At 42.3% G+C, this 26172-nt stretch overlaps 1 protein-coding gene across 3 annotated transcripts; it reads left to right on the top strand.

Moving 5' to 3' along the window:
* Positions 1-480: 480 nt before the first annotated feature.
* tbc1d13 (TBC1 domain family, member 13) lies at positions 481-26172 on the top strand. 3 transcript variants are annotated; one of them, XM_063211264.1, is made up of 13 exons: positions 481-510; positions 1630-1681; positions 4828-4901; positions 5093-5133; positions 6600-6661; positions 7672-7771; positions 8673-8755; positions 10194-10353; positions 13676-13886; positions 17549-17712; positions 21515-21675; positions 24151-24208; positions 25435-26172. In XM_063211264.1, exons 2-13 carry the CDS (start codon positions 1659-1661, stop codon positions 25498-25500), a joined length of 1203 nt encoding a protein of 400 aa, XP_063067334.1. In that variant the 5' UTR covers positions 481-510; positions 1630-1658; the 3' UTR covers positions 25501-26172. The 3 variants fall into 3 exon arrangements, with proteins under 3 accessions (XP_063067334.1, XP_063067333.1, XP_063067335.1); XM_063211263.1 differs by lacking the exon at positions 481-510 and having other exon boundaries at positions 1611-1681; XM_063211265.1 differs by lacking the exons at positions 481-510; positions 24151-24208 and having other exon boundaries at positions 1611-1681.

Here is a 26172-nt window from a genome sequence, read left to right as displayed (position 1 = left end):
TTGAGACCATGATGTTGATATTGCCCTCTAAACAATAATAATAATAATTATCAATATCAATAATCAATAATATTAACAATAATAATAATAATTTCGAAGTCAATGCTATGCTGTACTGCACACAGTGGAGATCTGAGAGTGCAGGTAAGGTGCACTCTTAAATTCGCAAGATCCCTCTTCTCCAAGAATGTTGAGTGTACATATGAATTTGGATTAAAAGTTGTCTGGACCCCAGGCCTGAGTTTGCCCCCTCTGCTTTAGAAAATTAATTCAGATCAGTGGTGTCAGTTCCCTGAGTTTCATGTAAATAGCACATTTTTAATACAGTTCAGTGTGAAGAGTGTTACTGGGATAACCTGCATGATTTGCCCACAACAGGATAACCCCATAATGAACACCAACATTGGGGATGGGGCTGTCCTGGAATGAAGCACAGGCCAAAGCACCAGACAGGGTTCAGCGGCAGTGTATGATTGTGGCCTTATGTTCCAGCCGGGACAAAGAGGATACGTAAGTAAGTAAGTAAGAACACTATTAAAAACTGAAAGATAGTTTGTGAAGAGGTGGTCTAGTCTTAAAGCACCTCCTTGTGCCCAACCATGCACCCCCAACCAAATCATCTACACGTGTATATACCCTAAAAATTATTTGAAGTGATTAATGAATGATTCTTTCTTGATACATTAATCAATACACATGGCGACCAAAACGTGTTTAAAATTGGTTTTGATTAGGCCTAATTATAATGTTCGCTAGCAGCATTTTGGTGACAACCTCAACACAAATAAAATTCCGCACACCCCCTGAAATCTCTGGTGCACCCTCAGGGGGTGCCCACACCCCAGGTTAAGAACCACTGGTCTAGTCTATCCAAAAGAGGCTTATCCAACCCTCTTGACCTGTTTTTAATCTGCAAAGCACAAGGTCAAAGATGCATCATTTCACCCACACATTGTGTATGATAGATAGTGTGCAAGGCCATACATTATTATTGCCATTTCAATGGGCAGAAAATGGTCAAAGCAAGTCTGTTTGTTGGGCAAGTGTACATATTTGAGATCATCTGACCATTATTCAACTACTAACTTTAGGGTCTATTCAGCATGACAGCTTTTGCCATTCCTGGGACAAAGTCATCTGAACCCCAATGCATAGGCTTACAATGCACGGGATACAATCTTGAGCCCTACCTTTCCCTTTTCAGCTTCCCATGATCTATTACACATTCATTAAACAATCGAAGATAATTCATTTTTGACATACTATGTTGATTTGCATACAAGTAGCCTACAATTGACAGAGAAAGCTCCATTCTTTTTTCTTTTCTTTTCTTTTTTTGTGCTCATTCAAATCCAGAGAGAGAGAGAGAGAGAGAGAGAGAGAGAGAGAGAGAGAGAGAGAGAGAGAGAGAGAGAGAGAGAGAGAGAGAGAGAGAGAGAGAGAGAGAGAGAGAGAGAGATTTCCAAACGTGTTGGTTGCTCTGTTATTGCCATAGCATTGAAAAGACCAACATTGTTTTGTCATTGCATGTAAAACCGTACGGTAAATCTTGATAAATGTTCTTTGTCTGGGCTGAACGCCCTCCTTCACAAGCTCATGTGTTTCCTCATCGGACTGTTTTTATGGTAGCACCCGGGCTCTTCAGTAAGGAAGTCAACATGTCGACTTCGTACAGAAACAGGTGAGACTACCCGTCGTCAAATGACATTCAGAATGAATGTAGGCTCTTTATTATGAAATCTCAAATGTAGATTGCACGTCGATTAATTTGTCAAACCGAAAAATTGTGTGGTATTTTATGTCAGATGGTTCTGGGAACATACCGAACGCGCACGGAGGCTGCCCGTTGTGTCGATAAAATGCAATGCAATGCAATGCAATGTGGGTAGCTAGCAAGCAAAAAATATGTTAAGCTGCAGCTGTTTGAATGAATGTTGCACTTAAGTAATCTCCCCCGTGTTTTGTTGCTATTCGTGCGCTATGACGATATGATTGAATAAAAACCAACCTCTTACAGTACAATGTCTGCACCATTTACGGGAGACCATAATGTACTAGCAGCAAGCTATTTCAATCATCAACTCAGAATTCAGCCTGATAACTGTTGGCTATTTGAGCTATAGGCTACAATTGAGTCAATGAATGATCATGGTCGCAGGAGGCTGATATTTCATTTCATACTTGTATTCATAGGCTACATAAATAAATAACCAACACTGTTGCTGAGATGCCGTTAACTTATGTCTTCAAACTTTTCGCTACTTTACTACTAGTGGATAGGCTAAAGCCTTCAGTCGCCCTACTTCATGCTTTGATTCAGAGGCGAAAAATGCAGAACTGCTGCCACTTAATTCCCCAAATTGAATTAGGTTGCCGTGTTTGCAGACAAGCTCGCATTCTCTCTGCTGATCTCATTAAGAAGACAGCGCTCTGTGTTAAACCTAGTTGGAATAGCACTGTTTTTGTGTCAGATCTTTAGACGAGATGGCATTTTCGGTTATTTGGTGTAGTGTGCTTTTAGGTCTCTAGTATCTTTGATGTACAGAAACAATGTGTGTCTGTCGCCATCGCCAATCCTTTTCTCTGAGGGAAAAATATACTGACTGCTACTGGCAATTCCTGTTTGTTTGGCTGTTAGTTGTCGCAATTGTGGACCAGTTTGTGGAGGAGGACTATGGGTTGAGTAATCAGTTTTACAATAGAATTATGTAGCCTACAAAAAGTAGCTGTAAAAGTAGGGAAAGCGGGGAAATGCTGGGAGGGAAATGCTGATCCTATGCAGTTTCAGGCCTGACTGAAAACAGGATGTCGTTTCTGGGAACGGGATGACATACCAGCACACCACACCACACCACACCACACAGCCCGCTCTGTGATATTCAGTGATATTCAGTTTCCATTGACTTTAGCTTTCCCCAAAGTACATCATGTCATGTCTCATGTCTGCCCTTCATGTGTCGTCGTAGCTTGGTGATACGGGCACATCCCTCTCTACCCCTGTGGGGGAATCAAATCAGTTGCCTTGCACAGGGAAATAAGACCTCGTCCCCACGTCTTGTGATCCTCTTGGACAGTCAGCTGAGGAAACCGTTATTGATCCTCTCCAGCCCTTATACTAGTGTCCTATTCTCTAGCCAAGAGCTGCCACTTGGCGGCCACACAATGGCACAGGGATCGAAAGCAAGAGGTGCTACTTTCAAGCATAACTGCATAATGGGAAAATTGAAACCTGGTGAACTTTTAATTTCTTTTTTTCCCCTTGAAGTTCGCTACAGAGGACGACGGGCGCCTTGTGATCTAAGTCAAACCCACAAAAGTGCTGCTAAATATGGAATCAGGAACTTAACAACGGCACCACATTCCACATATATTTCTTTAAAATCTAGTTTTTCATGATTGGAGTGAGATGCATCCAAACCACCGGGTGGGAGACGTGACGCCTTGTTTTTTCGTAACATTGGTTAAAAACCTACAAAACTGTTATTTTCCTTTAAAAAACAAATGTCAATGAAAGAAGATGTGGTACATTATGTTTCATATTAGTCTTAGATGAGAAGAAACATTTTTGTTAAGATTTATGTAAAGGTTTATATGTCAAATTTCCTGCGGTGTGACTGTAACATTAATGAAACAATATATAATAATATATATATAAATTAACCAACAACATTTTGAATAATATATGAAGCATTTGGCATGATTGCATAAATCTTAACTTTAGATTAAGATATGTGAATGTGGAAAAAACTCAAGACAGTAATATTAACTACAAGTTCAATTTCGTAACACAAATTGCGTCCTGTGGGGTGACATGTATGTCAATGTTTGTGAATGGGCAGCTGCAAGGCCAACTACAAGGGTCTTAAAGACTGGCTCCTAACCAGTCAGTACCTCAGTTATTGGAGAGTGCTGTGGAAGTTTAAGGTGACTCTTAACCTCTTAATATGTCTTCATATTGCAATCTTTCTGTCACGCAATGCTTAGGTTCATTTTATGGTGTCCTGTGGTGTGACTGCTCTTATAGGAGGAAAAAAAAGTTTTTTTTATTAATGAAAACACATATTAAGATTAAACACAATATAATTATCAAGTTAGCATGAGCTCAGATGTCAGTCATGTATACAAAATGATTAAAATGGCCATAATGCAGTGAATTCCCTGTGGTGTGACTCCATTTTCCTGCAGTGTGACATGCCTATGCTATGTGTTGATGCAGGACACATTTTCCCAAAAATGGCAAAAATAAGGTGAAATTCCACAGACCACTAAGTGCTTTATTTTTTTCTATTTTTTTCCAATTTTTATCCATCATTTTTTTCAGGAATTTGAAAAACTTTTTTTTTTTTTGCGTTACGCCCTTAAACGTCAACCACCCCACCGCATTCATCATCCACCTTGACTTGAAGTGCTTGACGCTTGTTGTGCAATGTGTGTATGAACATGAAAGAATGAAAGTATTATAACAAATGTTAGACTTCCCCCAGTATAACATTCATGTGTTTCCCTTCATTGAAAATTAAGTTATGCTGTGAAACTGTTCGGGTCATGCCTATGGATCATGTATAAGCTGTTGAGTTTAGTCCCCGATATGAATGTATGCACAAGGTCCACAGGTTGCACAGCTGGTGTTACATACACCTTGCATAATAAATAAATAATTCCTTTGCAGATCCCCAGTACATATTTAAGCGGCCTGTTTGTGTTATGACCGACTGGAGTCGTTTCTATGGAAAACCTCTGCAGGTGTTCATTTCGGTGAGAGCTTTTCTTCTTGTTGTTGTTATGCTGAGGTATTTTTGTAATCCTGCTTCATCTTGCTCTTTGAAGGATCCAGGAATTCAAGGTGGCTTTAGGAGAGGAAAAAATCAACCTGAAGGCGCTTCGTGAGCTCTGCTTTGGCGGTGAGTGATTTTAAGGGGGCTCGTGTGCACTGGGCACTGCAGAGAGAGGAGTCCAGAAACACTTTTTTTTTGTGTGCGGGATCAGGAACCAGTGGCTGGTTTTATTTTCAGACTGAGAATGGAAAGAGTTTTGAGATGGCATGTGGTAATAACACAACACAATATTGTCCCAAACTTTTTTTACCCCCCAGGTATTCCATTCGAAGGAGGCATCCGTGCTCAGTGCTGGAAGGTACGCTTGTCCCAGTGTTTGTGATGAATGTTACAGTATTGTAAAAATATGAAATGTATAAAAAAATTGTTTATTACAGTTTGCATTTGTTTACTTGTTGTCTAAAAAGGCAGTCGAAATTAAATGCCAGTAGATTATTGGAGATACTTTATTGATCTAGTAGTATATTAAGTTGTCTAGCAGACATGTTACACAGATCGAACATGCACAGTATTGGACACATCTATACAAACGTTCACTTGGCAAAAAAAATAAGATGCAGTACTAGACAAATGTGCGATGGAAGAAGAGTTGCATAATTACGCTGGGAAGGGCGAATGTCTAGTTCAGCATAACGGCTTGTGGCTTGTGTGTAGTAGCGACCTTCAGACTCAAAGAGAGGCTTGTCATATAGTGTGTCTTGCTACAGTCTTGTGATCTGTCTCGTGATGATGGACAGTTTTTTTGACCTGCCATTCACGTAAAACTTCAAAGAAGCATTCGGTCCATGGTGAGGGGGAAAAAAGGGCTCAGTCGCATTTCCTCTGACTTCACACTCAGCTGGGTTTGAAGTCGACTTTAGACATGAGAGATCTCTCAAACACGAAGTGAAAATTAGTAGTATAGTGGTTTAAATGTTAAACTCCACAAAGAACTCCATTAAGCACTTGGTCTGTTTGCATTACATTACCCTGAGCTGATGCTTTTGTCCTTAAAGGGACAGTTTGGTCAATTTCAACATGCAGTTGTAATGCTCACACTACCCTGGACTTGTCAGTGCCTGAGATTTTTTTTTCTTCTTCTTCAGCCGTTTCCGAGATCCTGGTCATTGTAATGGGGGCAGCTCTTTGTTTACATTTCAACATCCAAAACATCAAAACATCATTCAAACATCCAAAAGGTTATAAAACATCAGCAGACAACTAGCAAACAGCAGTACCTTTTGGGAAAATATTTGGAGTTGGCCTATGTTTCATTTTTTAAAAATGTAAACAAACGCTGCCCCCATTAGAATTGCTCATATCTCGGAAAGGGCTGAGCCGAAAAATGTGGCATCACCAGGTACTGACAAGTCAAGGGTAGCGTGAGCAATACAACTGCATGTTGAAATTGACCAAACTGTCCCTTTAACAGTTGTAATTATTATAGGCAGGGCTCTAAATTAACACCAGCCAAATGATGGTGAAATTTCACTTTGGCTGGTAGAAAAGACCAACTTACCAGCCACATTGACCCATTAGTGAGTGTGTGTTTGACTTGTAAGACAAATATCCACTAGCCATTTTGTCTGGGGATGAAAAAAGTAAATGTAGAGCCCTGATTACAGGGTTTTCTGTTACAGTCACTGGAGTGATGTGGGGTTAGGTGTCTTGCTAAAGGGCACCTCAGACAGCTACTGATTTTAACCTGCACCTGTCTGATCCAAAAGCCACCTCCCTAACCATTAGGCCATGGCTGCTGCTTTGTCATCTGCTTGTCATCTACAGGTCCTGTTAAACTACCTGCCCCTGGACACGTCACTATGGGAGTCCTTCTTGAAAAAACAGAGGTAAGCCTTCACTGTGATCAGGGGGACAGGTCAATGACTAACCAAGGTATGTTAACTTGGAGTAAATAGTAGACCTACTAATAGGGGGACTCTTCAATCTCCAAAACAAAAGTCAGAGCACTGTGATATTAGGAGGGTTACCACTTTTTCCAAGTTAACATACAACACTAAGGTTAGTAGAGCTTCTTTCTGGAATTGCCCTCAGATGAGCTTGTTGCGATACTGCTTCTCCTCTGTTTGTTTGCACCAGCGTGCTGTACTGTAGGTTTTCCCTGCCTGACTCGGTGCTTTGATCACGTTCCACATCACTAGTTGATCCGCTGGAGTTTGGCCAGTGCGTTCTTTTTTTTGCCCCTGTGGTTTTTCTGCTGATGCTGTCATTGCTCGGGGGGGTCTCTCTCTCTCTCTCTCTCTCTCTCTCTCTCTCTCTCTCTCTCTCTCTCTCTCTCTCTCTCTCTCTCTCTCTCTCTCTCTCTCTCTCTTTCTCTTTCTCTCTCTCTCTCTCTCTCTCTCTCGTGTACTGCGCACACACACACTCACACACACACACACACACACAGCTGCTAAACTCCACAGTGGAACTTTAGGAAGCCTGCCCCTGATGGTGAGTCATGGCTGGTTGCATGTGGACTCCAGCCTCTCCAGCTTCTCTTTAAATAATTCAGGATTAGCCACGTCTCCCACAGGGCACCCTCTCCCTTTTAATTTAGTGCCGAAAAATGACTCATCACGTCTGGATGACCGATCAAATATCCTTTTAGCACAAGGATCCCTGTTGTTTGGATGTAGCGCAATGTTTGGCTGGCTTCTGTTTGCCCTCTGTTCTGTCGGAATGGGCTGCCAGCAGCTTGTTAAACATCCTCCTAACTCTAATCATGGGCCCGGGAATGGTTTGTAGCTCAGCTTGATGGTTAGGCTAAATCAACATAACAGGGCACCTTCTCTTGAAGAAAGCCAGGCCCCAGAGTGAGTATTGCTGACTTGCCAATGTGCTTCCTGTCTCCATACAGAGAGCTGTACAGTCAGTTCCTGAAGGAAATGATCATCCAGCCGGGCATCGCCAAGGCCAACCTGGGCCTGGCCAGGGAGGACGTGACGCTAGAGGATCATGTAAGTTTATTATTTTCATTACGTTGTTCATTAATCATTGCATAACATTTAGCTGACACTTTAATCCAAAGCTATTTACAGTTGCTTACTGTAGGTTCAGGGTATTAGTTACACAGTTACACTTCATTGAGCAATTAGAGGTTAGGTGCCTTGCTCGAGGGGACTTCAGCCATGGCTGACATGGCATTCGAACCTGCAACCTTTGTGTTCTGATAGCAACTCCCCACTCTATTTGTGCCCTTGCCTAGTTGTACCCATGCCCAACTCATGCTCTCCTCAGGAGTTTGTGGCATGCACTGACTGATTACTGTTACTTTTACAAGCACATTGACAGAGGGGTGCAGTATTGAATGGACAAATGCAAAATCACAAAGTACAGTATGACAAATTTCCAATCTTCCACATCGTGAATGAATCATCTTGGAACTTCATGTTGTAGTGAGTGTACATGCACTCATTTTGCTAAAATAGGAAGTGTGAGTGTTTTAATTTAAGACTTCTGTGGAGACATGTGGTAATGGAACTACCGATATGTGGTTTAGGTAGAGAGCATATACTGGCTGTGCAATGTTACTACTCATTATGCTCACAGATTGTGTAAGGATGACGATAGACACAATGCAACATTTAGTGAGTCTTTGCATTCACGTGTTTTTGATATGATGGCTTTGAAATTGAGGATCACGGTGTCTGATGTTTCTGCAATCTTCCTTTTGAAGGCTACCTTCTAATCTCTCGTTCTCGTTCTCGTTCTCGTTCTTGTTCTCTCTCTCTCTCTCTCTCTCTCTCTCTCTCTCTCTCTCTCTCTCTCTCTCTCTCTCTTCTCTCTCTATCTCTCTCTCTCTCTCTCTCTCTCTCTCTCTCTCTCTCTCTCTCTCTCCATCATCCCCTTCTCTCTCAGCCTTTAAATCCCAACCCGGAGAGCAGGTGGAATAACTACTTCAAAGACAACGAGGTCCTGCTGCAGATCGATAAAGATGTCAGGTGGGTTGCAGTCAGACACCACACGCACCAAAGGAGCTCAGGGTTCCTTTGATATCCTAAGACGCTCTCTCTCCCCCCTAATGCATCATCTAAAGATCCATGTAACATGCAATATTAAAGGGCTCTCAGGGTTAGAAGGTTTGAAATTAGGGTTTTTTTCCTCAATTTATGGGATTTTTATGCCAATTATGATTTGTGTGTGAGCATCATCTTTGAATGCTGGAAATTCATGTTAATGTTTTTGATAAGACCTTTACCTGACTTGCATCATACATTTTTCTCAGAGAATGGTTAAAATTTGCACTGAAAATACTGACGCTGCCATAGTTTAATTGAAAGTTTCTGAATTATTCAAGAGAAATCGTTCTTGAAAGACCAGGTACTTGCGTGACGAAGGCTGCAGCATCATTTGAAGTTATGATTAAGGGTGTGGCATCAGTCTTTCAAAAAGTCTCAAGTAGCATCAAGAGTTTGCACTAGACGAGTGCCAATATCAGTGACAACATTGATGACCGTACCTAATGTTGATTTTCATATTGCCAATGCATATATCATGTGTTGTATATTGTTAATGACCATGTGTGCATATTTTCTATCAAATGCTCTACTTGTCCATGACCAGAAAAAGAGCTTGAATGCCCCTTGTCTAGACAGCCACCATGCCATTTGAACCAGAGATATTCTATAGAGATATGCCAACATAATAGGTTTCTATGGGCACCTTACGCGACCAGGTTCCGGTCTGCCTAAAGGGGCGTGTCATAATGCTCCTACAATGAATAGAACAGTCCTTAGGTCTGCCTAGGTCTGCCTAAGGGGGGCCATAATAGAACCAGGAAACAATGGGCCAATGGAACCTCTCTCTCTCTACTCTCTCTGATTTGAACTGCTATTCCTTAGTAATGGGCATAATGAGTACAACCTACTGTACATGCTTCAGGACGTCTACGAGTGATTTAGCACCAGGTTTCTCTTCACGAACATGCAGTGTAGTGTCAGGAGAGGTGTGGCGTTTTTCCAGCCGCACCCCGACCCTGTCACGAACGGCTCTGCTTACCGGGACCCGAGGAAGGGACCCAGCTACTCCAGACTAACTGAAGCACTTATCATGTGTCATCATGCTTCTCTTTGTTAACACATGCATGAACACAGTGTGCACTGTGTATGAATGTAAACTGAAAGTGTACGCTACAGGAAAACTTGGCACAGCACTACTTAATTCTGCAATTTACTTCCGCCAGGAAGACCTAAATCAATTCATATGTGAAAGTGAAGTGAAAGCCCATCTCCAACTCCCATTGTCATTGTGACACAGCACACAAGTGTTCACTGCACACAACGAAATTGCATTTATGCCTCACCCGTGCAAGGGGGCAGCGCCCAATGTCCAATATATATCCATATCCCGCTGTGTTTGTGTTTGTTGCCTTCATTCCAGGCGGCTGTACCCAGACATGGCCTTCTTCCAGAGGCCGACTGAGTACCCCTGCAAACTCATCCTGGACCCCCAGAACGAGTACGAGACCCTGAGGCGCCGCGTGGAACAGACCACCCTCAAATCCCAGACTGTGGACCGCAACCGCAGCGGAGTCACCAATGTGAGTGTGTGTGTGTGTGTGTGTGTGTGTGTTTGTGTGTGTGTGTGTTTGTGTGTGTGTGTGTGTGTGTGTGTGTGTGTGTGTGTGTGTGTGTGTGTGTGTGTGTGTGTGTGTGTGTGTGTGTGTGTGTGTAAAGGGGAGTCACCAGTGTGTGTGTGTGTGTGTGTGTGTGTGTGTGTGTGTGTGTGTGTGTGTGTGTGTGTGTGTGTGTGTGTGTGTGTGTGTGTGTGTGTGTGTGTGTGTGTGTGTGGAAGAGGGATTTGACTGGCATAAGTAATCATTTGTAAATAAACAGTGGAGTCACCAACGTGTGTGCTAAAGTTTGTGGGTGTGTGTGTGTGTGTTTGAGGGAGGATTTGAACTGGCACAAATAATCATTTGGAAAGGAGCAGGGATTCTTGTTGATGCCGTCTGTGTCTTGTTTACTGTACCTCGGCCAGTGTCCTCACAGTGATGGGCATGGGAATGAGGTGAGTGTTGTGTGAAGGTTGTCGTGTGGCTTGCATGCGTGTTTGTTTGTGTGTGTTGAGGTGGGTTAAATGTGTGTGTGTGTGTGTGTTTTTGTTTATTTTGACGAAAATGTCATGCACAAAGTTGAGTCAGTGCACACATGGGGCCCCGGTGTGTGCGTGCGTGTGTGTGTGTTTTGACCCTGAGTGCTGTGTTTTGTTTACGCTGGGTTTTGATTTGTTGTTATGAGTGTAAAACTGGATTAAATTCTGGCATAGCTGTTTCTCATTGTGTTTATGTCCCCAATTGGGCAGAGGGGATATTCCAGAAACCTCCAATAGGAAACAAACAACCCAGGGCAGGCCAAACTCTGAATAGGTGGTAAATACACAAGCCCCATAGTTTTATTCTCTTAATCAAGCAAGAACAATTTTTTTCACTATCTAAAATGTCTGCTCCTCCTTTAAGCCTAGCTGTGGCATATCCTGGAAAGATAAGGACTGATTTATCAAATACCCGAGTGCCTTAGATAGGGCTGCACGATATTAGAAAAATATGCAATACACGATAACATGACTGTATACCACGATATCGATATTACTCGCGATATTTAATATATACGTACATATATTTTCCCCTCTCTACTTGCACTTTATCATGTATGAAACAACTGAGAGCAATGTTTTATTTCCAACATTATGTGTTATTAGGATAAAACATAGCTAATATACAGCAGCAACTTAAAATGTCAAAATTTTTAGTACATTTTTTAACCTTTTCACCAAATTTGCTGTTACTGAAATGAGAAACTTTTTGCGATACGTGCACAACTTTCGCGATACGTGTATTGCAAGCCATGATATCGCGATAACGATACATTTTCGATATATTGTGCAGCCCTAGCCTTAGGTTGGTATCTGGGCAAAGACACTCTTTTATAAACACCTGGCAGCCAGGTCCATCATTATTTCCATCTCTTTCTCTGCATTGCTTTGACCATTTTCTTTGAGGAGCAGCTGATGTGGATTATTTTTTGGAGTGACGAATTAGCCACCATCCTCTATTTAAATCGTTCTCCTTATCTGTGTATTAAGTAGCACTGATTCGTATTATTCATGTTTTTGAGGGTGTTGTAAAAGCAGTTTTCAAAAAAGCTTGGAAAAGGTTCTCTCCTGCACACCTTACTTGGCTCTCTGTTTAATAGCCTGTCTTGGGAAAAAGACAGGGTGAGAAAAAACAACCGTGTCAACTAATCAACAAACACCATTTGCCTCGACAATTATTTAGTACGAGCACAGCGCATTAGCCGTGAGTGAGCCCTGCTGGCAGAGCAAGCCAGGTGGAAGAAAGCCGAAAAGTGCTGGCACTGCAGACGCTAGCTTTAAATCAGCTTATGTGATGGTCACGCATAGCCCCCCTGCCCTCCCCAAACACAAGCACAGACATGTTTGGAGCAAGGGTCTTAAATCTCAGCATTATTTTCTGGTTTTATTTGAGGCTGGGCTGGGGGGCATCAGATTTTTTCCACAGACTTTGTGACTTATTGTAAACGTTTATGACCTTTTTAATGTTGTTGCATTGTTGGCATTTCTTAAATCTTACACAGTGAGTGTAGCTCATACGCTTATTTTTCTATTGCCAAGCAGCACAAGGTTTGGCTGGTTCTTTATTAGTCTTTAAGCTGCGCTGTTCTGGAGCTGTTTTAGTGCTGACCTTGTTTTACCAGCTCCAATCAGCCAAGCAGCCGTAAACAACAAAAGGTCAAAAAACCAATAGGATTATGAATCAGCTGGCACTGCCCTTTTGAAATGAGAGATGAAATGAGTGATCAGCTGCTTAGTGGTCTCGCTAGACGAACCACCAATCTCCTTACTTACTACTGACATTGCGATTTGCTTATCACTGTGAAATTCCCATTGTCATTGTGACACAGCAACACACAGAGCAAAATTGCATTCATGCCTCACCGATTCACAGGGGATGCCCAACTAGCACCACTATAGAACAGGGGGACTGTAGCATGGTCAGAGTACGTCAGTCACGGAGGAGCATGGGGAGGAGTGGAGAGCGCTGGTTATTCAGTCCCTCCCGACATCCAACTGGTGGTATTGGCCATCCAACAGGCTACCACTCTCCAACAGCTTACCCATGACTACTAGCCTGGCAACCCAGACTATAACATGAAACGTGAAGTCTGGGCTTGCACCATAGCCAAGGATGTGGAACCAGTGGTGCTAAGCCTATCCCAATGACTCGCTACACAGATTCAAAACTAGACAGAGCGTTGTACAAACGTAATTAGATGACAGTCAGGCCAGGTTTATGTCCCAGCAGCAGTTATCCCATATGGTGTGAGGCTAGACCAGGGGTTCCCAAACTCTACCATGACAAGGCCCCCCATATACCAGTAGATTTCAGCCAAGGCCCCCCTAACATGGGCTGTGCCACACTTTTTTTACGTACCGCCTTTCACAAGTCAATGTAATTTCTGCCTTCTTGGAAACATTTTAGTTGTGTGTAGTAGTGTGCCAATGAGTCCATTTCACAGAGTCGAATAGAAGCTATTCTTAAAATGGGAATATTATTTGGCTTATTTTTTAGCTTTAGCTTAGCTTTACTTAAGTTGTTTAATTAATTTGATAATTTTTGTTTTTCTGTACTTTTCCTTCCAACCAGCTGCGTCCCCCCCTAGCAGTACCCTCTCACAGCCCCCCAGGTGTTCCCGGCCTCCACTTAGAAAACCACTGGGATAGACCAACCCGAGACGCAAAAAAAAAACATATTCTGACGGTTGGGGTTGGTCTACCCTACTGTAGTTTGCTAGGCTACATGACTACTATGCTAAACTATTACTTCTCCCCCTCATCTGCAGATGAGCTCTCCGGGGAAGGCGTTGAACCTGTATCCATCTAACGAGTACGAGGTGTTACCTAATGGCTGTGAGGCCCATTGGGAGGTGGTGGAGCGCATCCTGTTCATCTACGCCAAACTCAACCCGGGCATCGCCTACGTGCAGGGCATGAATGAGATTGTGGGGCCCATATACTACACCTTCGCCACAAACCCCAATGGGGAATGGAAAGGTAAGATATTGACATGATCCCTTTTGTCCAATGATGTTTTTAAGACATTCAATATGACTTTTGGATGGGTGTCTCTTACAAGGCTCTCAAACAAACATCTTGCAAGACTGTCACCACCCTGCTTACCACCTGTTCCAACTGCTTCCCTCAGGCAGAAGATACAGGTCATTACAGGCACGAACTACAAGACTTTCTAATAGCCTGTACCCTGAAGCCATTAGACTGCTTAATTCTAGTGCTCTTACATAGGTCTCTGGACTGGTGTTCTGTGTTTTTTTCCTTTTAAGGGATGGCACTTAGGCCTACTGTAACATCCTATTGATTTTGTGTATTCATACATGTGTGCATACATGTGTGTGTGTGTGTGTGTGTGTGTGTGTGTGTTGTGTGCACCTTAAAAATATCAACAGCACTGGGTTATTAACTTTGAATTGTGGGGAGAGGATCACATTTTTTTATTTTTTTTTATTTTACTGTTTTTGATTTACTTGATTAATTTGTTAATACTCATATTATTACTATTATTTACTTTAATTTATTATACTTCATGATATACTTCATGAATTTAGACTTTATTTGACTACTTCTTTTTTGGTTACTTCTATAGGCCTACTTCAAACTACGCAGTGTTGTTGCTCCACCCACAATTTCGTTGACTTCATTGACAATGACAATAAACTCCTTGAATCTTGAATCTTGAATCTTGAAACCTCTATGGACCATCATTAAAAACAACATACCAAAAAGTCAGACCAATCCTTTTTACATATAATGCCTGCCTACTATCATGAAAGCAGAAATGCTACCCACAGAAAGTCAGAAATCATTCAGTGAACTTGCATTTCCATACTGCTCCGTGGACTCATCTACATGTACCTACAAGTCATGTATATTATCCAAATTCTTATTCCACTACTTAATTACTCTAAACTAGTGTAGATCGTTGTCAACGTTGGGAATGGGAATTCATTCACATTTTCATTGAAACTGATATATTTTGGCTCTAATATAATGTGTGCATAGCGTGGAGGAATTGATCTTACAAACCTTTGCTGCCTCAGTGATTTTTACATTTTACATTACCTTGAATGCAAGGCAGCAGTTTTCCACTTTTCCATCATTTTCTCCTTTAAAATTTCTTTAATATGAAAACATGTATTTCGATGAATTAAATAAAGCATATTTTTAGCATGCGTAAGCTGTGAAAGACTGTTTGACATTTGCTTGGAAAGTCTTTGTCTTTGCCTTGACGTGCATTTCTAAAGCAACGGAAGTAAAAAGTCAAAACTGTGAAAGACTGAAAATAAGCTCTCTTTCTACTAGTTGTGTTCTCATCCAGTAACTGATCTGTAATAATTCACTTATAGCCTGACCTGAGGGGGTGTTCAGTGCCAAAGCGTGGTCAAACACATAGAGCCCTGTTTGTTTCTGGGATCTAGAGCAGTGTTTCCCAACCAGGGGTACGTGTATGGGAGCACACTGCAGGGGGTACTTTGAAAAATGTTATTTTTATGACAAATGTATGTAGCAGTCACATAAGGACAGAGAAAGTGATATAGAACATGAATTAGGGGGTACTCATGGCACAACTAAGAGGTTTAGGGGGTACGTGAGACAAAAATGGTTGAGAAACACTGATCTAGAGGCTTCTTGGGTGATAAGGCCGTTGTTATTAAATTCAGCTCAGTTGGACGTCATAGCTTTGTGGGTGATTCCGTCTGAAATTTCGGACAAACCTCAGTGGCAGAGTTCACCCACCAGAAGATAAGTCGGTCGTTAAAGATCGGATTTCTCCTCAGGGCGTTTTTCTTAGCATTTTAGAACAGAACAAGTCCGACAGGCGGACAAAGATGCGTCCGTCAATGCACTGCCACCTTGTGGGCACAGGAGGGTATAACAATTTTAAGAATGCATTTCGGACGGACGGACGGACTGACCGACAGACGGACCGACGGACTGACATACCATCTCATAGAGATGCTAGGGAATTGTAGTTGAATAATGAAAATTATATAATTTATTGGTTTCATCTTGACCGTGTGTGTGTGTGTGTGTGTGTGTGTGTGTGTGTGTGTGTGTGTGTGTGTGTGTGTGTGTGTGTGTGTGTGTGTGTGTGTGTGTGTGTGTGTGTGTGTGTGTAAAGGGGAGGTGGTGTGAAGCAGTAAGACCCCGTGACATGAGTGTCTGCTTCCACCTACAGGACAAAAGGGGATGTGAAACTAAAGTCTGTATGCTGTGTCTTAACCAGTAAGCTAATACAGCACCAACTTTTTGCCAAGAATCACCAGAGTTCACTCCCATAAAGATAAATCACATTGAGATGTGACTCAAGGAAGCCGTTTGGTTGCAGTATTTGCTGAGGAAAGGTCCTTATACTCCAGCATTAATAGAAAAGCTCTTTTAAATATTAATGAAGTGTTTTAAAAGTGTTCTTTGAATGACTCATCTCTCACAGATGAGTGACTATGAAGGCTGAAAAACAATATGGGCTTTGTCGTTGCAAATCGCCATGGTATACCAGAAATAATGTTTTTGGGTGGTAGTTTGGAAACACAGACATTTTAAATACAGACTACTTCATGTTTTTTATTTTTTAAAAACATTTTTTTAGGGGCTTTTATACCTTTAATTGACAGGACAGTTGAAGATGGTGACAGGAAGCGAATGGGACAGAGACAGGGGAGGATCGGGAAATGACCCCGGCCAGACTCGAACCGGGGTCCCCGTGGGCATGCAAGCCCAAATGTGGGGGGCTTAGCACGCTGCGCCACAGCGCCCCCAGACTACTTCATGTTTAATATCAAAACCTCCTACTCATTAGAGAGTCAACTCTATGCTAAAGAGAAATGAAGAAATACTCAACACTCCACTATAAAACATCTCATAGCTTCTTTATGGGCAGTGTTTGCCTTCTTGATGGTCTTCCTTTCTTTTGGTAATAAGATAACATTATGATCATGTTGTCATTTGTAAGTTGCTTTAGCTAAAAGCATCTGCTAAATCTAGCAAATCGGGCAGCTGTGGCCTAATGGTTAAGAATCAGAAGGTGGCAGGCTGAAATCCCACCATTCCAACTCCATATCTCTCTCCATGGCTGAGGTGACCCTTGAACAAAGCATCTAACCTCACTCTTCTCTAGGGTCTGTGGCTAATGCCCTGTAAATACGTAACCAAAGAGGTTGGATTAATAAAGAGGATTCAAAACACGCCCACCCAATGCAAAAGAGTGTGCTCAAGTTGGGTCTCCTAAGGGGGCGTTGTCCCCTCCTACTTCTTCTATTTTTCAGGTGTTTGCACAAGAAGTGCGCTACCGCCATCTACAGCGCTAAGGGGACTCCATTTATTCTCAACCTCAGGACTCCGAAGGTCTCCTAACCGAAGGTCTCCTAAAGGAGCGTTCACCCGACATAAAGTGGATTCCAGAAAAGAACTAGAATGACGTATCTCTGTCTATAAGATCTCTGACGTAACTGAGTCGCTTTGGATAAAATCATCAGCTAAGTGTAATGTAATCTAATGTAACAACGTATGCAGCCGTGGCCTAGTGGTTAGAGAGTTGGTCTTTCAATCTAGGGGTCCGCTAATTGAAATGTAATGTAAATCTAATGTAACATTGTATGCCTCAACCGCGTTTCTGTGTTCTCTTCCTCATCTCTGTCCAGAGCATGCGGAGGCTGACTGCTTTTTCTGCTTTACCAACCTGATGTCGGAGAACCGTGACAACTTCATCAAGAGCCTGGACGACTCGCAGTGTGGCATCACCTACAAGATGGAGAGCGTCTTCTCCATGCTGAAGGAGAAGGACATGGAGCTGTACTTGAAGCTGGTAAGCAGAGGAGCCTCTGCTCCAGAAAGCTAGTCAGGCCAAGAACAATACAAACACAAGTCTGAGCTCCCAAAAAAACGGGAACTCCTCCCACTTTGTCAGGAAGCAAACAACCTTTAGCAAACTAAGGGAGGTGGGTCAGCCGTACCCTTTGGGAAATGTTAATTGTTATGCTCTTGGTCAGTCTTCGGGTTTCAGTAAACTCACACCGTGTGAGGTGCGTACGGCGGATAAATAGACTCAACTTGAAAGGAATGGAAAAGGAAAGGAACTTCAGGCAGTTACATTTAATAAGACCAATGTTTCGGCTTACGCCTTCATCAGGGTCATCTTGCAAGTTGATGCTCTTGGTCAGACCAAGTCTCGAAGAGATTTGAAAGTCGATTATAATCAGGCTAGGTAAGCAGAGGAGCAGCTGCTCCATAAAGCAGCCTAATGGGTCTACAGATCCTGCCCATATAAAATCACCACTTTCTTCAGAAAAAAAGAAAGAAATGTATTTCTGTTTTTCAGAAGAAAATGATTTTATTACAATATTCTAATAATGTGAATTCCTAAATTCATGTTTTTTTTGGAGCTGGAAGCCGAAAATATGTTACAAAAAAACACAAAGGAATGAATGATTGGAATAGTTCAAAATGTAGGCAATGCAGCTATACAATCCATGAAAGTTAAACATTAATGAGTGCGTTTATATGCAGTTCAGTATCCCGAATATGAGGCATATCCCGGTTATGATCATATTCGGGATAAGGTATTTATATGAGCACACAGAACGTTATATCCCAGTCTACATTCCTGGCTGTTATAGAATTCTCTTCAAATGCATGTATACATTGTATACATTTTTGGCTTCTTTTACGCCAGGGGTTGCAGTCATCCCTGTTTGTGCTACACTAACACCCGTGCTCTTGTTTGAAAGCTACGAGTCTGGAGTTTGTCACTAAATAGTCAAAAGACCACTCTTATGTATTGTTAGAAATCTACTTGGAATAAAGCACAACATTTCTTGAAAAAAAAGGAGAAAATGAATGTTAATCCAAATAAATGTCACTCTGAAAGCAGTTCTCCCGATGAAACAGGAAAAAAACTTGCCTCAAGTCTTATTAAAAGTCCAGGACAAAGGATCCACTGAAAACACGTAAAAACAGGAAAAATGTGAATGTCTTGCATCCTACCGAGACCAGTCACATCACAAGGCCGATCTATAGCACATGGCAGATTGGAGTGTCTAATGTGCCCTGATTACCCATAGCAAGTGTCTCTCGAGCAGTCATGGTGGTGTGAATATGGTGGTGGAGAAAACTCATTGATTTGTAACCGCCGGCCGGGCTGTATCCCGCCCGCGGCTGGTGAATGTTTACTGGTTAAGCATAATTGGTACTGAATGTTAGGATCCGAAATTATGTGTTTAAGCTCATCTAGTGGCATCAAGTCAATTAGCAACATATTTGGATCAAATAAATCAACAACACATCCTGTAGCAGTGTGGCATCACCTACAAGATGGAGAATGAGTGCATTCCAATATGTGACCTGGCGTCCTCCACTTGTGCTTGTGGCCTCATACCAGGAAGTAATACGTCATGATGACATCACTGACAACAGCATTATATTTCGATATCTCGCAAAAGCTCAATTGTAAAATCATTTTCTCATTTGCAATTGGGATGGTGAAGGAAAAACAGTCCCCCAAAAATTGTTGTGGCTAGGCTGACAACTGGGAGACTTTATTGTTTTCTCCACGGGGGAGGGGCCAGGAGGCGGGGCGAGGCCACAAGCACAAGTGGAGGACGCAAGGTCGCATATTGGAATACACACAGCGTCTTCTCCATGCTCAAGGAGAAGCACATGGGCTTCAGCTCTGCCGGAAGTTGGTAAGCAGATAACCTAGCCATAGCAGAGAAATTAGAACACAGGGGAGAAGGCTCAGTCTCATTGGTTCCCATTGTAGCCAGTTAGCTTTGCATGCATTCTGCAGTAACGAGCGTAGGCCAGTCCTTCATGTGGGAAAATGTATGGAATGGAAAGGGGAACCCATGCTAAATACATTGCTACTGCCATTTCCAGTCACAAATATTATCAACAAAACATTCCTGGTAAGCACTATGACTGTTGTTTAACAATAGGCTGTATTGACAAATCGTTCAGGTGTGTAGTTTTACAGCTGGTTAGAAGATTTCAACCTGTACTCGCTAGCATCGTGCTAATGTTTATGGGTTTGGCCCCATAAAAATTGAGCTTTGTGACCCAGTATATAATAATCTAGTGGCGCAAAATAATCGAAACGCTACTCAAATGGGGTCTTATTATTTCTAGCTTCGAACTTAATATTCATATTTCAGGACAAAAAATTATAAAAAATCACAAAAATTATAATGGTAAAAAACTCCATTGACACCCATTCATTTTGCACTGTCCCGTGGTTAGGGTTAGCCAATTGTGGCTAATAGGAAGTTCCGTGAGTGAACAGCCCCTGGCCATAGCCCTCTGAGCGGAACGTAACACCCCATGCTTAAGGAGAAGGACATGGATCCTGAAACTGGTGAGCAGAGGAACAGCCGGTCCATAAAGCATCCTCCACTATTGCCATCTAGACGCTTTGTATTCAACACCATAGTCTGGTCTCAGCTATGCATAAGCCACTGCTGAATCATAATGTCTGAATTGTCTGTATTTGATTTTGTTAGACAAGGTGGCGTTCCAACTTTAGCCAATCAGCGAACAGTGGTACGGGAACGATGACACAGTCCACCCCGTCCATCTGAAATTGGTGCTCTGCTCTATGATGCAACACTCGATGCTCTGTACAAAATGAATACAAGCGTATGGTTGACCACCAGGATAGTCAACCGAGGAACAGCCATATGGTCCATAAAGCATTCTCTAAGGATTGCAGATACTTTATATTCAATGCATGCGCTGGAGAAAATACAAGCACATGTAATAGTCCTTTTCATTGACCACTTAAAAGCACAAGCACTCTGGTGAGACGTGCAAGTGCATTGAGCGAAACAATTTGAAGTACAGTTTAGTGTTCAATTCTGATAGCACAATGATAAGCAGATGGTGGTGCCAAGTGGAACGGATTAAAGGAAACCATACGCATGGACGGCGTGACGTTTTCCGCCCTTTTATGGGGGAAAACATTGGGGGGGAAAGCCAATGCGAGTCAACTGATGGTGTTGGGAAAGAATAAACGAAAGATAAGGACCTGTGCACTTGCGTTGTTCACGTGCAACATGCCGAAAGCGCGTTATGTTGCCGGCCGTTCAAAAATATAGCCAAACAGCTGTGGCTGAAGCATGGACTGTGTTCATTCAGGTTAGCCGATTTAGCAAGGGGCGTTACGCACATTCACAAGCAAAGTACCCAGATGAAGTTCATGCGTATTGTTGATTTCTTTTTTTTTCGTTGCTGTTCATGAAATTTGGTCCCTATTTGCATACAAGAAAATTCCAGCTTGTTTGGTTCTGGTGTTGACCCTCTATTGCCACCTGCGCTTGCCTCCCTTAGTATTAAATGGAACATTGGAATTTGCTAAATTCACTTGCATGCTTCACCACCATGCTTCTGAAATATGATTTCCATAATTCTACATCTTTTCTATCTTCTCCCTCCCTCTCCCTCGGTAATGAGTGGAGGTTTGTGATGAGGTCGAGGGGGCGTTGGCAGGCTTGTGATGACGCCAAGGGGGCGTTTAATGAAAAAAGGTTGAGAATCACTGATATAAAGCCTGAGTTTTTCACAGAGCAGAAGACTGCATGGTCATGTAATGCTTCCGTCTGTCTTCTCCCTGACAGCAAGAGCAGAACATTAAGCCGCAGTACTTCACGTTCCGCTGGTTGACGCTGCTGCTGTCTCAGGAGTTCCTGCTGCCGGACGTCATCCGCATCTGGGATTCGCTCTTCTCCGATCAGGACCGCTTCCACTTCCTCATCCTCGTCTGCTGTGCCATGCTCACGTAAGACACACAACCAGCTGCTTCCAATAGCATTATAATATTATTATTATTATTTTATATTAGTAGTAATATTAGTGTGCTATTATGTAAGGGTTAACGTTCGGCGAGAAGGTCGCTACCGTGGAATAGCAGCACGGCAGAGAGAATCTTTAGACCCCGACGCGGAGCGGAGGGGTCTTGTTCTCTCTGAAGTGCTGCTATTCCACAAAGCGACCGACTCGCCGAACGTTAACCCGCTTTTTATATGGATATACTTAAATTATTCACACATGGCGGGGACATTTCTTTAGGCCTATTTAATGTTAAGTTTATTATAGTTTTTCATGTCAAAAGATTGTTCCTGCGCAAAACAAAACAGTGCCGTTGTGGAACACCGCTAGGCAACGGCTAGGTAGCCAGGACAACAGGTGTTGTCTATCACACCCATTGACAGTAATGATCACAGCAGCTGATTAGAGTCTTGTTGAAAAGTCGCTTTAGCAGTTAAAAGTCTTGTTGCCATTGACAGCGGTCTGATATAGACCAACCCGTCCGTTATCGAAAAATAACAGACGTGGGAACGTTGGGGAGCCCCATTGAAATGAATGGAGCATTCGACCGATGATGTCACACCATATAATAATATTCTTTAATAAACAGCGCTGTCCTCCGTGGGCTTAAGCTACATTCACACACGTTGCTACTAGTTAGTTGCTTCTAGCTCACTCGCTTGCGCACCACTCGCTCATGGAAAGTTCATCAACGTTCCTTCCCGTTTCCCCATTCCTCACTGGAAAAGGGATTAGATAAATGGCAATAATCTGAACTCTATATTCCAATTATCTACTCGCTTTCTCGCATAAAATATTTCAGCATGATCTCCAAAAATTCCGTGCTCCAGGACACGGATGTTAAGGACACGAAATCCGTGTCCAGGAGCACGGATTTTGCCAAAATTCCGTGCTCCTGGACACGGAATTGTTTTCCGTGCTCCTGGACACGGAAGTGCTTTCTATAGGCTATTACCACAGCACTGTGTTAACTCTATCATTAGAAAATACATACCAAATGCTAATCCTAAACAAAATAATTCTATAGCAATTTAAGTTGTGCCCTGACCAAAACATTCCCTAACCTTAACCTGTCATTAAAGACATATTTTTGAGAAATACCTTTTCCAGTTGGTTGCTAGGCTATCAAATTCATATAATGAATGAAAGAAAACTAGCTGTGCCCAGACCAAAACAATCCCTAACCCTAACCTGTCAGTAAGAATTGTTTTTTTTGTGGAAAAATATTTGAAATTAGAAAAATCCTGAGAAAACACAAGACTGTGGAAACGTAGAGCTGTGGGAGTATAGAGAGAGCACTTCTGTGTGTCCATCACGGAAAATAATTCCGTGTCCAGGAGCACGGAATTTTGGCAAAATCCGTGCTACTGGACACAGATTTTGTGTCCTTAACATCCGTATCCAGGAGCACAGAATTTTTGGAGATCATGTTGATTTTCATCCCCAAAAATCTGCCCACATCGCATCGACTCTCCTCACCTGTTCAGACATCACTTCACTGATATTCTACATTCTACCATTCTATTGACTTCTTTCGCTGAGTGTGTAACTAGTAGCGACGTGTGTGAATGTAGCTTATAGAGCCGTACTTTATACTATAACATTTTGTGACCGAGGTTCAAGTCCGACCCATGATCCTTCCCCGTCCTGATCCTTCCCCGTCTCCCTCTACCAAGACTTTCTTGCCACTCTCTCACACTGTCCAGTAAAGGGCCAAAAAGCCCACCAAAAAACATCTTGGTAAATTTACATAAAGGTCCTAGACTGAAATGTTATTAATACATTAGTAACTACAAAATGGTCAATGTGCAGGATTTTTTTTTCAATATTCTTCCTGATCTGGGGCCTGATATGCCTGTCACATATGCACCTGTCAGTTAAAACAGGTGGGCTAAAAGAGTTCCCAAATAGCATGGAGAGGTAATAATATTTCTTAAACCATGTTTTCAAATCCTGCCTTAAACTTGATCTGGCTCTGAATTTGTACCACTCAACTTTCTCAACCTGGGTTTGATGCTTGGGAAAATGGTTTAACCCATTTTAGCCTGATGACTCATATGTGTTGTTTACACTTTGATGCCTGTAGACACATATACACTGCATTCAGGCTCTTGAGATTTTAGCTTTTTAATAAAAATGTGGGTATGTTACAGCTGAATGAACACATTCTAATGCAAGATGAGGGTCTTAGCCTCTGATGCATATAAAAACATCAAATAAGTTGCATTTAAACCTAAGATATTTATGTTTTTATAGGCTGAGGCCAACTTTCCCAACAAGGGCTTAGGCATTCAGCAGGCGTTTTTTGCAGGTGCTTCAGGCATCAATGGTTTAATAAATATTATCCATCATTAGCTTATGATTTGGACAGGGTGATGGCGGGTATGTGGTAGATGAAAGGTATCATGCTATCGTTCTTTTCCAGGCTAATCCGAGATCAGCTGTTGGCAGGAGACTTCACAGTGAACATGAGACTACTTCAGGTAACTTTAACGGTTGATCACAATGATTCATAGTCTGCACAGTGTGATGCTTAAAGCGATGGTTCGGAGTAGAATCACCCTAAAGCCATTTGAACCGTGACACCCATCCACCTTTACACCCGAAGTGTTTTCTGCCGCAGACTTACATCAACAGAGTTGCCGTGTTATTCGATGTTTATTCCGGTTAGCTTGACTCAAGCGCATATGGATACTGGGCACCGTCTCCAAACTTTCCCCACAAAAATAACATGTCATTACACCAAACTTCTGCAGTAGCACACATATGGTCTGTATTCACGAAACGAAGCATTTGGAAGTTTGGAAATAGTCCAGGAGTTTAGTATTATCAACACAAGCTGAATAGCTTCTCTGCTGCTAAAGCTGTGCCAACGTTACTTCCGTCATATGAGACAAGCCCGTAAAAGTCTTCAACAAACTTCCAGACGAGAGTGTTAAAAAAGTTTTCACTGAATTGTGATTAAGGCTTATATTTTCAAGGCAATACTTAAAAGATATTTCAAATCTTACCTACTATCAATTAGACAAGGATTTTCGTTATCAATACTGATGCTGAATTCACTTTTCATTGTGCATATTATGAGCTTCGTTGAGGACTCTTACATGCTTGTCTTAGATGACGGAAGTAACGTTGGCGCAGCTTTAGCAGCAGAGAAGCTATTCGGCTTGTGTTGATAATAATAAACTCCTGGACTATTTCCAAACTTCCAAATGCTTCGTTTCGTGAGTACAGACCATATTTGTGCTACTGCAGAAGTTTGGTGTCATGACATGTTATTTTTGTGGGGAAAGTTTGGAGACGGTGCCCAGTATCCATATGCGCTTGAGTCAAGCTAACCGGAATAAATATCGAATAACACGGCAACTCTGTTGATGTAAGCCTGCGGCAGAAAACACTTCGGGTGTAAAGGTGGATGGGTGTCACGGTTCAAATGGCATTAGGGTGATTCTACTCCGAACCATCGCTTTAATGTCTTCTTTCCAAAGTTCATTCTGAGTGTCCTGTATGTGTGTGCCTTTGTGTGTGCCTTTGTGTGAGGGTGTTTTAGTTAAACATTCCACATTTTGTGCTTGGTGAAAAGCAATTTTAATCCTCTTCAAATCTAGTGATTATTATAGTCGGTATTGACGATAAAGTACGCTTTGACTTATGAGTTAACAAAGGACATTGAGTGATACTGAGAGTTCCTTGGGCTTTCTTCCTGCAGGACTACCCCATATCTGACGTGCACACCATTCTCATCAAGGCCAAGGAGCTGCAGGACGGATCGTAGCCATGACGGTGACCTTTGAACCTCCCACCTCCGCCTCTTCTTCCATCTGCACAGAGAGAGGGGATGTAAGGAGGGGTGGAGGTGGGGGATGTGGTGTGGTGGCTTGAAGCCATAGAAACTGGTAACCTGGACGACAAACTTGTGCCCTGCCACACACCCTGGGAAGAAGAGGGGGGAATCGCTGCTGCTATTGCAGTGGATTTGTGGGAGCCCATACACGAGCCAACACATCCAAGAAACCAAGAAATGAAGAGATTTTCTGATGCTACTACATACGCCTTACCCTCACAGTTGCCACTCCCAGATTGTGTGTGTGTGGGCTTGAGATATTTATTGTTGCACTGAACAGTCGAGAAATCCACACTCACACACACACACACACACACACACACACACACACACACACACACACACACACACACACACACACACACACACACACACACACACACACACACACAAAAGCAGGACAAACTACAGACGAGAAGCATGCAGGAAAGCGTATCACGTGGGACAGTATGAAAACACTCCATATTGTTTTGACTTTTTTCTTTCTTTCTTTCCCTTTTTTTAACCATCAAGGGGTTTTAGGTTCTTTTCCACCCTTCTTTTTTATGAAAGATGATGTTTGATTATGTGTTTTACCACATATTACTTGGTGTTTCTTACTTT

This window comes from Engraulis encrasicolus, chromosome 11, assembly GCF_034702125.1.
Source record: "Engraulis encrasicolus isolate BLACKSEA-1 chromosome 11, IST_EnEncr_1.0, whole genome shotgun sequence".
NCBI classification, from domain to species: Eukaryota; Metazoa; Chordata; class Actinopteri; order Clupeiformes; family Engraulidae; genus Engraulis; species Engraulis encrasicolus.
This window is presented reverse-complemented; position numbering and strand designations above follow the sequence as displayed.

Coding starts and splice junctions, on each gene's coding strand:
- tbc1d13 (XM_063211263.1), top strand. CDS start 1,623: ATGGTAGCACCCGGGCTCTTCAGTAAGGAAGTCAACATGTCGACTTCG. Junction 5,134..6,599: donor TCCGTGCTCAGTGCTGGAAG/GTACGCTTGTCC, acceptor TGTCATCTACAG/GTCCTGTTAAACTACCTGCC. Junction 8,756..10,193: donor CAGATCGATAAAGATGTCAG/GTGGGTTGCAGT, acceptor CCTTCATTCCAG/GCGGCTGTACCCAGACATGG.